General features: G+C 40.0%; 2 protein-coding genes across 3 annotated transcripts in view; one reads left to right on the top strand and one right to left on the bottom strand.

The window, feature by feature from the left end:
- WRNIP1 (WRN helicase interacting protein 1) overlaps positions 1-5,453 on the top strand; it is a 35,056-nt gene extending 29,603 nt beyond the window's left edge. For both annotated transcript variants that reach the window (XM_070747161.1, XM_070747160.1), the window contains 2 exons: positions 1,480-1,559; positions 4,397-5,453. In XM_070747161.1, the coding sequence (XP_070603262.1) occupies positions 1,480-1,559; positions 4,397-4,672 (356 nt within the window). In that variant the 3' untranslated portion in view covers positions 4,673-5,453. The remainder of the gene's footprint in view (positions 1-1,479; positions 1,560-4,396) is intronic.
- A 1,020-nt stretch (positions 5,454-6,473) lies between these two features.
- Positions 6,474-14,838, bottom strand: LOC139164706 (leukocyte elastase inhibitor-like). The gene is made up of 7 exons (XM_070747154.1): positions 14,686-14,838; positions 14,364-14,548; positions 13,711-13,848; positions 11,201-11,318; positions 9,941-10,083; positions 8,854-9,021; positions 6,474-7,591 (listed from the first exon to the last, which is right to left on the bottom strand). Exons 2-7 carry the CDS (start codon positions 14,529-14,531, stop codon positions 7,184-7,186), a joined length of 1,143 nt encoding a protein of 380 aa, XP_070603255.1. The 5' UTR covers positions 14,532-14,548; positions 14,686-14,838; the 3' UTR covers positions 6,474-7,183.
- Between the last annotated feature and the right edge of the window lie 241 nt (positions 14,839-15,079).

Genomic DNA, 15,079 nt, shown 5'->3' with positions numbered 1-15,079 from the left:
ACAAGTTGTCAATTTCACCATTGATCCCTAGTTTTAGGGAAAGAGGTCAAAATGAACAAAAATTACAGTATCTCCCTGTTGTCTTCTTGTTCACTTGGCATGAAAAGAGTAAAACTGGGGTACTCCATTTGAAACCAGAGATCAGTATGCAACAACTAACTATTGGTTGAAAGTCTTTTTTTTTCTCAGTCACTCTGGTGCCCCTCATAGACTAATAGCTTTCCACCCAGCTAGCTTCTATTTTATCCCCAGAAGTGCTTTTTTCCTTGGACTAAAAGTGAGCCGCAAAGGCTTATGAGCCAATTATATAGCAAGATATTGCCTCTTTCCCTAGTGGAATAAGAGACTGAGTCATTTGCCCTAAAGAAAAACCAATGTTTGTATCTTCTTTCTTTGATATTAATGATACAAAGGATAATATTTAGGAAAGCAAGTTTTACTATGTTGTCATTGGCAGTTTTACCAGATAAATATATTGTGTTGATTTATTCACCAAACTTCTAGACTGGCAATTTAAAAAAAGAACAACCAGCCATGGAATAATAACTCTCTACATGGGGCTACCTTTGAAAAGTGTTCGGAAACTTCAGATCGTGCAGAATGCGGCCGCGAGAGCCATCGTGGGGCTTCCTAGATTCGCCCACATTTCTGCAACACTCCATGGCCTGCACTGGCTGCCGATCAGTTTCCAGTCACAATTCAAAGTGTTGGTAATGACCTTTAAAGCCCTGCATGGCATTGGCCCAGAATACATCCGGAACCGCCTTCTACCGCACGAATCCCACTGGCCGATAAGGTTCCACAGAGTTGGCCTTCTCTGGGTCCCGTCGACCAAACAATGTCGTTTGGCAGGCCCCAGGGGAAGAGCCTTCTCTGTGGCGGCCCCAGCCCTCTGGAATCAACTCCCCCCAGAGATTAGAACGTCCCCCACCCTCCTTGTCTTTCGCAAATTACTCAAGACCCACCTTTGTCACCAGGCATGGGGGAGTTAAGATATTCCTTCCCTACGCCATTACAAGTTATGCATGGTATGTTTGTGTGTATGTTTGGTTTTTATAATAAGGGTTTTTAGTTGTTTTATTAAACTGGATTGTTAGATGTTGTTTTTATCATTGTTGATAGCCGCCTTGAGTCTGTGGAGAGGGGCGGCATACAAATCCAATAAATAAATAAATAAATAAACTGTCCAAGGGAGAAACAGACAATCTTGCTACACCCCCTTTCCACCACCTGTGTCCAGCCCAACCATCCAAATCCAAGCCTAGGAGAAAATCTAGGGGTTTAAAGATCAGTTTAAGGTCTTGGGTCCTATTAGTTGACTTTGTTTAATCAATGAGGCCTGAAGGAAGCCAAGTGTTTTGAAGCACACAGAACAAGCTGTCCCTCACATAAAAAGGCCCTGTGAGAGGTAAGGGTTTACTTGAGTCGACTTGACTTGATGTATCATATTATTGATTAGAATATAACATTTCATTATAGGATTGGCAGATCCCTTGGCTTTACCTCAAGCTGTGGCTGCTTATCAAGGTTGCCACTTTATTGGAATGCCAGAGTGTGAGGTAATATAATTTATAAACAACCAAAATCAGAACTTCTAAATGTTACTCTTTCTTCTACAAGTAGTCCTCAACCTGCAGCCATTCATTTAGTGATTGTTCAAAGTTACAATGGCACTGAAAAAAAGGACTTATAACCAGTCCTCATATTTATGTCAATTGAAGCATTCCCACAGTAACATTAACAAAATTTGGGTACCTGGTATTTGAGGTGGTTACAATGTCCCCAGGGTTATGTGATTGCTATTTGCAATCTTCCCAGCTGACCTCTAGCAAGCAAAGTCAATAGGGTTAAGCTTAATGTGATTCATTTAACAACACCAGTGATTTGCTTAACAACCATGGCAAAAATGCAATAAAATTGGGCACAACTGACTTTACATCTATCTTGATTTTCAATGGAAATTCTGATCCCAGTTATGATTACCTGGGCAGTAATTGTGGTTCTTTGTATTGTGTATAATTACTAAACTATATAACTAGTAATGTAACTTTGTATATTTTTCCTATGCCAATGAGTTCAATTTAGGAGGTGTAAAAGCTAACATTCCAAGAATGGAATATTCCAGAAAACTCTGGAAACAGTCATTCCTGTGATGCTTTAGCAATTTCTGAAGTTAATTATTCTGAACCAGAAACAATTTGTAGTATCCAAAGATGGACCTGGTACAGATTTTCACAATCTAGAACAGTATGACTGTTCTGCCTGGCCCCAGGCCACCCAGAAATGAAGTAATTAATCAAATACACAAACACAGGCTTGTAAAAATAAAGCAAAGAGGTGTTCTTTATATTCAGAAGACTGCCAGCCACGGAGTTTCAGAGCATGTTAGTTTAAGAGTCCAGCAGGTCAGAGTTAATTCACTCAAGTCAGTACAGAAGCCTTTCTGGATTATGTTAGCCAAAACTCATGGCTTAAATGTCAGAATGTCCAAAGGTATCCACAGCATACACGAAACCACAATTCAACAAAGTTACTCCAAGAACTGAACTGATAAACTCCATACAGTGGTACCTCAACATACGAGTTTAATTCGTGCCAGAGGTGACCACGTATGTCGATCATCTCGTATCTCGAACAAATGCGTTTAGATTTGGCTTTTCGCGCGGAGATAACTGGAAAAAAATGGAATTCTTGCGCCACCTAGTGGACGCTCGGCTCGTATCCCGAATTTGAGCTCGTGTGTCGAACAGAAATTTTGCTCGCATCACAGCTCGTAACTTGAAATACTCACATGTGGAGCAGCTCGTATCTAGAGGTACTACTGTACTGTTATCTGCAAACACTTCCCTGTATTAAGGCTATGGCAGTGTCTTTAATTCTTAACACTAGTGACCTAGAATGTTTCTGCGTTTGCACAGCTGCTCTTGGCGTCCTGTCATTCTCCTGACCCGAACATTGAGGATTTGATTATTCCTAAAATCCTCCCCATCTGATTCAGAGAAAACTAGCTGGAGAGCTGACTGGCTCCCTCTCTTCATCTCCAACCCTTTCCTCATCCCTTTTCCCTTCTGGTTCACTGTCTGATTCCTCATCCAGCCAGACTGGTCTTCTGGGATCAGGCGGCTCCGACTCTTCCGAGTCAAAATCAGCAGCCATAGGAGCTGGCCTGAAGCCAACCACAACAATGACTAGTCCAGAAGAAACAGAATATTCCTAATAATGATGAAATATTCCATTCCTGGAATGTTACATTTTGCACATTCAGTGGATACTTTGTTCATACAATTATATTTCACAAACAAAAGCCCTTTCTACCTCCCATTCTGTCAATTCTGTATTTTTCAATAAAATGTAGTAATCATACTCTCCGATGTCAAAAGTTTAGTAAGTAGTGCTCAACTTACGACTAGTGTTGGATGAACCAAACTTGCACAGTTCAGGTGCGTACCGGACTTTGCAGTGTTCGGCATGTCGAAGTTCAGGTTCAAGTTCGCCGTTTGTCCCAAACACCGCAAAGCGCCGCTGTCATCTGCTGAGAAGAGGAGGAGGAGCCGGGTTCCGGTGGCAGCAGAGGAAGGCTGTTGGCTGGGAGGGAGGCGCAAAAGGAGGTGGGGAATCCCACAATGGGATTCCGGTGGCGGAGCTTTGATGACATGGAGACTTCTTCCTGGCACATGGCTTTATTTCAGCCAGCCAGGAAGAACTGTCCATGACGTCAAAGCTCCGCCCCCAGAATCCCATCGTGGGATTCCCCACCTTTTGTTTGCAGCGATGCTGCAGCGTCCTTTTCCATAAAAATATTTTTTTAAAAATTTTTACGCAAAAGGATGCTGCAGCGGCGCTGCAAGCAAAAGGAGGCGGGGAATCCCACGACACGGAGACTTCTTCCTGCTGTGTGGCTTTATTTCCAGAAGTGTTCGGGTTTAGGTTCGGGTTCGGCAAACTTACCCGAACTCTGCCGCCAAGTTCGGGTAAGTTTGCCAAACCCAAACTTCGTTGGGTTCGCCCAACACTATTTACGACCACAATTGAGCCCAAAATCTATGTTGTTAAGTGAGACAGGTAAGTCCCCCATTTTACAACCTTTCTTGACACAGTTATCAAATGAATCTCTTTCTCCATTGACTTTGCTTGTCAGGTTGTTGCAAAAGAGGATCACATGACACACACACCCCCAGGCACTGCAACCTTCATAAATGTGAATCGGTTGTCAAGCATCTGAATTTTGATCATGTGACCACAGAGATGCTGGAATGTGTGAAAAGCATTCAGAAGTCATTTTTTTCCAAATTTGCTGTAACTTTGAATGATCACTAAATGAACTGTTGTAAGTCGACGGCTACCTGCAGTATATTTCCCTTGCTTCGTTAATTGTCCCTTTCTTTTTGTTGCATAGGTCTTACTGGCGCAATGTGTAGTCTATTTCGCCAGAGCACCAAAGTCCATTGAAGTGTACAGCGCTTACAGTAATGTGAAATCATGCCTAAGAAACCACCAAGGACCACTTCTGCCTGTCCCTTTACATTTGCGGAATGCACCAACCAAGCTCATGAAAAATTTAGGTTATGGTAAAGGTTACAAATATAACCCTATGTACAAGAATCCTGTAGAACAGGAATATCTGCCTGAAGAGTTGAAAGGGATTGATTTTTTCACAGGAAACAAAATTTGATGGAACACGCGATTCATAATAACCCTGTAACATTTTTCTTAAACGTTCATTTCAGTTTTAAGAAAAAAGTATTTTTCCGAGCTAGCCATATTAAACTGGTAGCCTCAAACTGGGATGCCTATCTTTTTGTATTAAATAATATGTATGTTAATTAAATCATCTGTGGCACAAATGAAACAATTTTGAGGATATTCTACTGTTCCAATTCGAAGCAAAAACCTGCTCAGCACATGTATATAGATACACACATTAATGTTGTGAGAGGTTCTTTAAAGAAGTTGCACCTTTTCTACACTAATTGCGCAGTCAGAGGAAAATATTTAAGGAACTGCTCCTTTTCCGCTTGAAGTCCAAATAGCTGCACATTTCAAAATCTTTGTATACTACAAAGAATATTTTATTGCATTTTTAATGCAAAAGTAAGAATTGTTTGATAACCTTGGGTCAAATATATATTATATAGGTAAAGAACAACTAAAATCACTTGGTTTAGTCAAGGATATAAATAGGGCATTATTTTCAAAACTATAAGAAATAAAAATTGTCCAGCTTAGTTAATATTAGGCTTTTTCAATGGGACTGATATAAGCATATATTTAATATAATCCATAAAATTTAGAAGGGCCTAATCTTGATTTGTTCCCTTGGTTGGAGATTGACTCATTCCAGTCTGTAAATATATACTGCATTTGCATCTTAAGCTGAAAAAAATTTCTTATAATTTAAATGTAACTTGAGAAAATATTTTTGAAATTATAAAAATAAAGTTAATTTACAACCACCGCTATTTCTATTTTGCTAAAAGACTTCAGTTATAATATTGTAAGTACTTTGTTGTTTGGTGTGCAGTCTTGTACTCTGTTCCTGAGATTTCATTTTGTTGGCCCAGAGCTCTAACCATAGATAGTTGTAAGAGGCAGGGAATGAGCTGGGAAGGTAAGGGAAAGTGGTCATAAAGGCAAAATCTTTGGCAGCGTATCTTACTAAATGACAGCTTAGGGGAAAGCATGGAGGGGTTTTCTTAAATATTTAAAGCCAGTATCTGTTGTGGTTCAGCCTGAGCCAGATCAAAGACCAGCTGCGTCTCTGCTGGCTCCATGCCCGGGGGAGTCTGAGAGCGGACGGGAGAGTTCTTTGCAGCCAGACAGTGGAGACAGCAGTCGAGAAAGTGACGATGAAGCAAGGCCTGGGAGCCCTGGGGAAGGACTATCTCAAGCAAGTAGCTTGGATTCTCTGGATTCCCTGGAGTCCCTGGATGACGAAGCACAAGCGATCATTAGTATGCGACAGAGACGCAGAGATCAAAGGAGAACTCAACTGCATAGATATTATCAGCGCTGAATGAGGAGCACCTGGGGGTTGGGTGTGGTCCTCATTAGCAGGGAAGGGTTTATAAGGCATGCGAACCCTTTCGGCAGTGTGGAGTGTTATCAAAGTGGAGTTGGTGTTATCTGCATTTTCTCTCAGCGTTTTTGTTCCTGGCTCGTGGCCCAACAATCTTGAAGACCGGTGGGAGGTTTGTGTCTGTTAGCTCAACAGCCTCGTTTGGCATCAAGGATCCTGTTTTTCTGTATGAACAATTGCTTTCGTGTTTCTTTCGGAGTTCCAGTGCTTTCCTGACCTGTAAGGACATTTTCTGTTGGCTTCTTTTATCTTTACCATTATAAAACTGTGTTTGGATTCAACTGGTGTGTCTGGCTTATCTTTTGGGGTTGGTCATAGCTTCCGGAGTGACCCAGACAGAACAGTATCCCTCTAAATCATCCAGGCAACAAACAAATGAATAACAATCCCTAAAAAATGGCATAAGAATTTCTTTATTTCAAACTGCCTTCAGTAAAATGAATGCCTAAAGGATGGACAATATATACCGTAGTTCAGATTTACTGACCGGAGAGAATGTGGACAAAAAATATCAGAAAATTAGTAGATTGAGGTCACTAGTGATTTGTATATGAACAATTCTGCATTTACTGAACAATAAGAAAAGTTGTACCATAATGCCTCATAAGGTACTAAGATGTTTTGTATTTTTAATAACAAAAAAGAAGTCACTTTCTAGATTCTATATTATCAATGAATTTCCAGGACAAAAGTGTCTGAATTGAATGAAAGCAAACATTCCAGTAATTCGCTTCCAAACTGCTCAAACTACAATTCCCAGAATTCCTAGCTGGAAATTAAAAGAACTGAAATCAAACACACCTGAATGTCCCTTTTAGAGCAAAGTGTCACATAAAATCTATTAAGAGAAAATCAAGAAAATCAAAACATCTGAAGCATGGGGTGTCAAATATTTGGTCCACGGGCCCGATGCATCATTCACTGGCCATGCCCTCCCCCAATCTAGCAACGGTATGTGTGTGACGATATGTAATGTGATGACGTAGGTTTGACACAACTGATTTGGAGGAACCCACCTTGTTCAAAGTCCCCCCAGCAGGCAGAGAAATATGTATTTTAGAGGAGGCTGGAAGTTGCTTTTATGACTTATGATACTTATGATATTCTTTATGGAGAAGCAAACCTACCAAGGAAAAGTATCGTGTCTGTTGGATTATGACGGATAAAAAATAGGAAAGGATGATCAGCTATAAAATGCTCCTCCCTGGGCAAACAAAGTACCGCAAGTATAGCAGCAGTAGCTGCTGCTGCTTCAGTGCCCACTTCATTTACTTCTAGAAATGACTTGTGTACAATTTTAGACACATGGAGATCTGGAGATCCTGACATTCCAGACAAGTTAGCCTTGCCACTGTCAAACACATCTACGAGCCCCAATGCTTCAAAGTAAGATTTAAGATCATACTGTTCTTCCAGCTGAAATCTAGGTAGATGTACATAGACATCGACATCAGAATCCATATTTTGGGGCTGGGTCCATTCTTGCAGTTTTTCCAAGGTAAGCTGCTGCTCCAGCTAAAATGGCAAAAAAGAAGTAATTTGCATGACTGTGCCACAATATTTCCATTTCAGCACGGTGAAATGTGTTGCTGAAAAAGCAGGACATCACTGGCTTCAGTATGAATGAATTTGCAGAGCCAGAGAGCACATTTCTCTACACCAGACATTGTCTTTTTCTCTGATTGAGGCAAAACCATGGTTGCCCTGCCAAACAGCATAAAAAGCATTCATTTTATAGATTATCTTACACTGGCTTTGGCTAAGAAGTTGAGCTTGTTGATCAAAAAGGTCAGCAGTTTGGTGATTCTAGTCCCTAGCGCCACGTAACGCAGTGAGCTCCTGTTACTTTTCCCCAATTTCTGCCAAACCTAGCATTTCAAAAGCATATAAAAATGCAAATAGAAAAATAGGGACTACTTTGGTGGGAAGGTAACAGTGTTCTATGCACCTTTGGCATTCATTCATTCATTCATTTATTAGATTTGTATGCCACCTCTCCCTGGAGACTCGGAGTGGCTCACAACAACAAAACACAGTACAAATCCAATACTTTAAAAAAACAGAATGTACGTGTTATATTTCTGTATTGATCTGATGTATAGTTAGACTTTGTTTTTTGTACTAGTTAGACTTCTATCACAAGCGGAGCAATGGTAGCTCCTTTAAATGTTGAATGTTGTTTGTCTTGTTTGTTTTATGAAAAACAATAAAAAACATTTTAAAAAAAACAGTTTAAAACCCTTAATATAAAAACAATCATACATCCCAGACAAACCATACATAAAACGGAATGGCCCGGGGGAATCAATTTCCCCATGCCTGATGGCAGAGGTGGGTTTTAAGGAGTTTGCAAAAGACAAGGAGTCATGCCGGCCATATTACCACAGAGATGTCTTCAGACAGTGCTAGCTCTTTGGCTATAAAATGGAGATGAGCACTGCCCCCTAGAGTTGGGAATGACTAACATATGTGCGAGGGGAGCTTTCCTTTACTGTTTACTATTTAAGATACTATGGAAATATAATTAAAATCTAATCTGTTTTCAACTCTCGCCCGAGATGATTAGGGATGCAAAAATGAAGAAAACTCTTAAAGATTTTCTAGAGATCTTCAGAATAAGGCAGACCCTCTTCAGAATCCCACAGTGGAGCTACTCAATGCCTCACAGAAACCACAACTTTGTCCCTGTGCATGGATGATACTACTATTTATGTCATATTTAGAAAAAATTTGTTAGGAAATAATTTTATAGGAATAGCAAGAAACAGCAGAATCACCTGTTCCAGGCCTGTGGAATTATCCTCAATGCTGTCAGGCAAAAGGATTATCATGCTAAGCTCCTCTCCATTGTATGGAAGTTCCAGCACACGACACTTGCATTCAGGGATATAACCAAAAGGAAGTTTCTCTTTCATAAACATCATCTTCACATTCTTCTTTTCTGTCTGGATTAGTTTAAGAATATTAACAATGAGGAACTTATCAAACAACTAAGAAATAAAGCTTCTGTGTGTATATGCTGAAGTTGACAGAACCAGTTCTGGGAAGTCAATCAAAACTTTACTAATATATAGCTGTTCTTTGAACTCGTACAACTTTATTAATCCAAATGAAATTCATTTCCAGCTAAAGATAAACAGAACATCTAAACCAACTTAAAAAATAAAGGGGAGAAAAACCTACCTATAGTATAAAAACAAAAACTGTTTTATTGTTTTCCTTCATGTACTAGAGCAAATAGACAAATAACCCACTAAATTCAATAAAACATTTCAGAAAGGAATTAGGTTTAATTTATGGGAAAGTTGAGCTTTGTAACTAGTGATTAGGCTCAAAGGAACTGATATAAGTAGTGATGGGCGAACTGAACCCGCACAATTCGGGTTTGGGTATGCCAAACACGAACACGAAATTTTTTCAAACTTCGGGCAAACTTCGGGGTCGTGTTTGGCGTTCGGAATTTTGACGTCACCGGCAGGTTGCTAAGTACACCAAGGTGATCACTTCCTGGATTCCATGGAATCCAGGAAGTGATCACCTTGGCGTCCTTAGCAACCTGCCGGTAACGTCAAAGCTCTGCCCCCGGAATCTCTTCGTGGGAGGGATTCCCCATTTGGGTTCAAGTTCGGGTTCAATTCGGGTTCGGCCAAATTTTGCGTAAAGTTCATCCGAACTTGCCGAACCCAAACACCGTTGGGTTCGCCCATCACTAGATATAAGGCTTCAAAAACATGACTACAGATAAGTTAGGATTATGTGTTCAGAGTTATCAAAGAAGCTTGATGATGCTTCATGATAGTGATGCTTCATACAGCTACCTAAACAACAAGCCATTGTTACAAAAGAGAGACAAAAATTATTTACCTTATTTATTCGAAAAAGCTTGTCTTCAGTATCTTCTTCTTTAAAGGCCTTTGCCCAGTTGCCTTTAAAGTAGATAGCATTCACCAAGACCAATTTAGTCATTTCATTGATGGATCCTTCAGATAACAACTCAGGGATTTTACCTTGATGGAGAAATTTCACTGTTAATTAGGTGTGCCAAGAACTGAGACTTAAATAGTATTATCAGATCAACGAGACTAATATAAATGCACTTATAAAAAGTAATTTCCCCTTTGCAATTATCTATTAAATATTTTTTTTAAATCCTGAAATAGCAAAAGCTGCTGTGACTGGCCACTTTTGTCATGTGCTTAATTCACCACCTCTCCAGAATCAATCAATCAACCATTCAATCAAGAGCTGATAGTGACCGTGGAGGTCTTCTAGTCTAACCACATTCAACCATTTCAGACAACTGAATGTCTAGTCTCTTCTTAAAAACCTCCTATGACAAAACAGCTACAACTTCTGAAAATACTGGAATAGTGCTATGGTGACCTATTTTTTCTCTAGACTATCCAAACCCCCAAATCACCCAATTTACAGTAAAATCCTTTTTAATCAATATATTACTCAAAACATTCGAGTGTTTTTAATATTCACTTGCTGGGGTAAGGTTATCCCCAACACTCCTGACCTTTTGGAAGAGTTAAAATCTGACTGCTGGCTGGTCTGGAGCCCTGACAGGAGGCTGATGGGATGTGTACTGTTTTATTGGGTTTTGGTCTATTTATTCTTTCTAAATTTAAATTATTTTGTATTGTGTTTCTTTTTTTTATCATTTTATAAGATCCCCCAAGTAACAGTGAGATAAGCAGCATATAAATTTAATTAATAAAATAAAAGAATTTAGTTGAATTAAACAGATCCATTAATATGTAATGTCCACTTTCTAAGTATCTCTCAGGAAATACTCTAAGGGCAAAGACAATAAGAAACATTCATTTATTGCGTCCTGTGTATCTGTGGATTGTTCCCAAACTTGTGTTTTATCAGACTTGTTATGCCAACCCAAAATACATTTTATCAAGATACATGCTGCTAACTGGATCCCTTATTAATTAAACACTACAAAAAGAACCCATTCTGTGAGATTAACTATTCCAAACTATTGTTTTGCTTTCTCTTTTATCAATTATTTTATAACATCATTATGGCAAATAAAAGTAAGGGTTTGACTGTCATGCAGTCCCAAGAAAATATAAAACTATAGTTGACATTAAAAAAAACAAACCTCACCTTCTGTCTGCTGTTCAACCCATTGGTTAATCTCCTTTTTTGCCTTGTCTGGAGCATTTGAGAAGTCCACTGTAGATAATTCAGCTCCATACAAATTCTTGGTGGTAGCCAAGAAATCCTATAAAAATGAGACATATAATATTTATAAATTATAAAATTATAAAATAAATATAATTATTATAGATAGGAGGAGGAAAAGCATTTAATAAATAATAAACATAAATAATAATAAATTATAAACAATATATTATAAATAATAATAAATAAAAAACATTTAATAAATAATAAGCATTATCGTCTCCAATCAATTAGAGATCCAATTACTCTCTATTCTTTCTTGGTAGCATTTGCCTTCATCATTCATGTTCTAGAATTTTCTAACTGCATTTAAGCAAGCAACCTCAGGGACCGCCTTCTGCTGCACGAATCCCAGCGACCAGTTAGGTCCCACAGAGTGGGTCTTCTCCGGGTCCCGTCAACCAAACAATGTCGTTTGTCGAGATCCAGTGGAAGAGCCTTCTCTGTGGCGGCCCCGGCCCTCTGGAACCAACTCCCCCCAGAGATTAGAATTGCCCCCACCCTCCTTGCCTTTCGTAAGCTGCTTAAAACCCACCTCTACCGCCAGGCATGGGGGAATTGAAATACACTTTCCCCTTAGGCCTTTAAAATTTTATGCATGGTATGGCTGTATGTATGATTGGTTTTTTTATATAATGGGTTTTAACTGTTTTTAGTATTGGATTATACTGTTTTGTTACTGTTGTTAGCCGCCCCGAGTCTGCGGAGAGGGGCGGCATACAAATCCAATAAATAATAATAATAATAAGCACTCATACCAGCATAATGAAAACATGTCACTTTCTAAAAGGCTGACGCAATCTGTTTAAATTTTCCAATTCACTGTCATGATAACCATGTTTAGGCTGAAGAATACAATTAGCTCAAAGAGAAAAAGTGAACTATTTTGAGTGAGATCTGAAATCTAGGCCTTCCTCTTCTTCTTCACTACTTTAACCATGATATAAGATTAAGCATCATGTGTTTTGATCAAAATGTACCCTGAATGGAATGGTCTTTGAAGAAAGCTTATTCTGAAAAGAGATGCATATTATACATATAATGTGTAATCTAATTAGAAAATCTGGGTCTATCTCATAAGGTTAACTGCAATACAGTGGTATCTCTACTTAAGAACTTAATTTGTTCCGTGACCAAGTTCTTAAGTAGAAAATTTCTTTAATGGAAGCAATTTTTCCCCATAGGAATCAATGTAAAAGCAAATAATGCATGCAAACTATTTAGGAAAGAGATAAAAGCTTGGAATTTGGGTGGGTGGAGGAGGAGGAAGAAGAGGAGGAGGGCAGTCACTGCCGAAGGAAGAAGGTGAGGAGAGGAAAAACAAAAAAATCCAAAACTTTAAGGCTTAAGCAAAAAAGAGAGACTCTGAGGCGGCAAGGAGGAGCATCCACCTCCCATACACCCAGTGCAAGGCAGCCTCACATACACTGCACCAGAGAGAGAAACCCAGGTGGGCGAGAGGGAGGAACCTCCCACTCCTTTGACCGAAAGGCGGCTGCTGCTGCTACCACCTGCTGCCTCTTCCTTCCCATGCTGAAGGGCTCCCCTCTCCTCTCGCTTGCTTACTTTGTAGCTGGCGCCTTTCCTTCACTGTGGTGACTCCTTGGTTTGGCTGGAACCAAATTGATCTGGCCGGGGTGAAGCGCCCCTTTTTACCTTTCCACGCCCAGACGCTCCTGGAGGCAACCTCATGCCAGGTGTATAGGAGGCAGCGTGAGGGAGTCACCCACAGCGAAGCGGTTTATTTCCTCTCCAAGTGCTCAGAGAAAGGAAAACGCTCCATTCGCTCTGGGCTGCCCAGAAAAGCCCAAGATGGCCGGGATTAAAGGGGGGATGGCAGAAAACTGGTCAGGCCTTTGTGCCGCTCTCAGATTTCCTCGTAAATTTTTCTGGGCTCGGGTTCTTAAGTAGAAAATGGTTCTTAATAAGAGGCAAAAAATATTGAACACCTGGTTCTTATCTAGAAAAGGTCTTAAGTAGAGGCGTTCTTAGGTAGAGGTACCACTGTACTTCTACATCTCACAAGAAAGATGACTGTATGTGGATAAAAGAGAGAAAAAGAATGAGTCTGAAAATCTTCATAGCTATGATGAAATGTGCACTTGGAGAAGCAATAGAGGTGGGGAAAATAAATTTTAGCAGAACATGGTGTTTTTCCAGAGAGACATCCAGATTAAGTGGCTGTGCAGTCCCAAAATGGAGGAGGGAGAGGGGAAGAGGTCCAGGGTAGCTACACCCTGAAATCTCTCAGGATATAGTAGGTTATAAATTTAATTTGTCCATTAGGCTTAAGAAAATGAATGACTAAATGATATTGGATCTCACTGAATTGTTTTTGGGGCTGGGCTCCCAATAGCAAACCTAATTGATTTATAAAGCAATTCTGACGGTCCATAAATTACTGCTATTTATTTACTTAGCGATCTACTTACAGACAAAAAGTTGAAAGTTTTTTCTCCATACAACCTATTAGCGAGTTTTAATGTATAAGGTGCATTGCTCCGGTTAATTTTAGCATTGAGCTTGTGAAATACTGAATGAAGGTCTTCAACCCCATCAAAATGAAGTGTCTGCATGGAAAAGATATGATAACTACCATGATATGATAAGGTTAGTATCATATGATATGATAAACTTACTATATAATATGATAAGCCTAAGTACCTTTAAGGACAGTGAAATTAGAGTTAGTGCAAAAATAATTTTTATCTAAGAACAATGGAGAGACATTTCAGAAATCTACAGACTCACAGGTAGAAAGAATACATAAACAAATAATACAATGGACCATTCTTTCAAAAATTAGGTTTCATCTTAAAATATGTATATACAGCATATAAGATTAATACAATGGGTTATACATATACAAGGAAAAATGAGGGATTTATCAAAGCCTGAATGTGTTTACTATATATTCTATCTTGGGGAAGTAGAAATCAGGTCACTTTAATTAAAAATTGCCTTAGGAAATCTATGTAGACTATGGCACAAAACTATACAGCACTTAAAATACAACTCTCCTAACGAATGAGCCACAATTGCTCAGAGCAGCCATACTAACATGTCAGAAATAACATCTGCTCACCTTCAAGAGTTCCGAGGCTGTGTTATCCCGGGCCCCTAAGGCGACCATAGCCAGGGCGGAGGATAAACTGAGCGGAGAGAAGAAAACGTTGCCGGTAGGGTGGGCTTCGCTCAACTTTTGGAAAAGATCCAGAGCAAACTGCGAATTTGCGTTAGCTAATTTGTCCATAGTGACGAACGGGAAAGCTTGAAAACAAGCGGAAAGAAAGAGAAAGAAAATTATTTCTGAGCCACTTTTGAAATTATAGCACCAATGCCGAGCACCGGCCACCGGAGAGCAAGCGCAAGCTTTAAATGCGTGGAAAGTTACACCCCACCCTTACCTGCCGAGAGATAACCAGCGCCGATGCTGAAGGTGGCTTGGATGCGCGGAGAGGCTGAGGCGCACAAATCCCAGGTCTTGACGTTGCGAGGATGGGAGCGCCCGGGCGGTGCCTCGGGACATGGCGAGGCGGCAGCGCCCTCGGACTCTGACCTCCACCGGCTGGCAGGAAAAAGTGGTCTGAACCGGCAGGTTTCCGAGAGTTGGAAGGCGTGAGCGAGTAGAAGGAAGGGTTGGGGTGCTCTCAATTGGTTACATCCGAAGACACGCACTTAGCCCACTGCTCCAACTACCGAAGGTCGCTGGCATTAATTCATTGTATTTTTTGTTCATCTTCCCCCTCCCCGCCCCTTATTTCCTTATTCCCTACAGGTTCGAAAACTATATGTGGAAAA

This window comes from Erythrolamprus reginae, chromosome 3, assembly GCF_031021105.1.
Source record: "Erythrolamprus reginae isolate rEryReg1 chromosome 3, rEryReg1.hap1, whole genome shotgun sequence".
NCBI lineage: Eukaryota > Metazoa > Chordata > Lepidosauria > Squamata > Dipsadidae > Erythrolamprus > Erythrolamprus reginae.
The sequence above is the reverse complement of the archived record's forward strand: the minus strand, read 5'-3'. Positions and strand labels throughout refer to the sequence as shown.

Coding starts and splice junctions, on each gene's coding strand:
- LOC139164706 (XM_070747154.1), bottom strand. CDS start 14,531: ATGGACAAATTAGCTAACGCAAATTCGCAGTTTGCTCTGGATCTTTTC. Junction 11,319..13,710: donor AAACTTTCAACTTTTTGTCT/GTAAGTAGATCG, acceptor TCATTTTTATAG/GATTTCTTGGCTACCACCAA. Junction 10,084..11,200: donor GGTTGAACAGCAGACAGAAG/GTGAGGTTTGTT, acceptor TTCTCCATCAAG/GTAAAATCCCTGAGTTGTTA.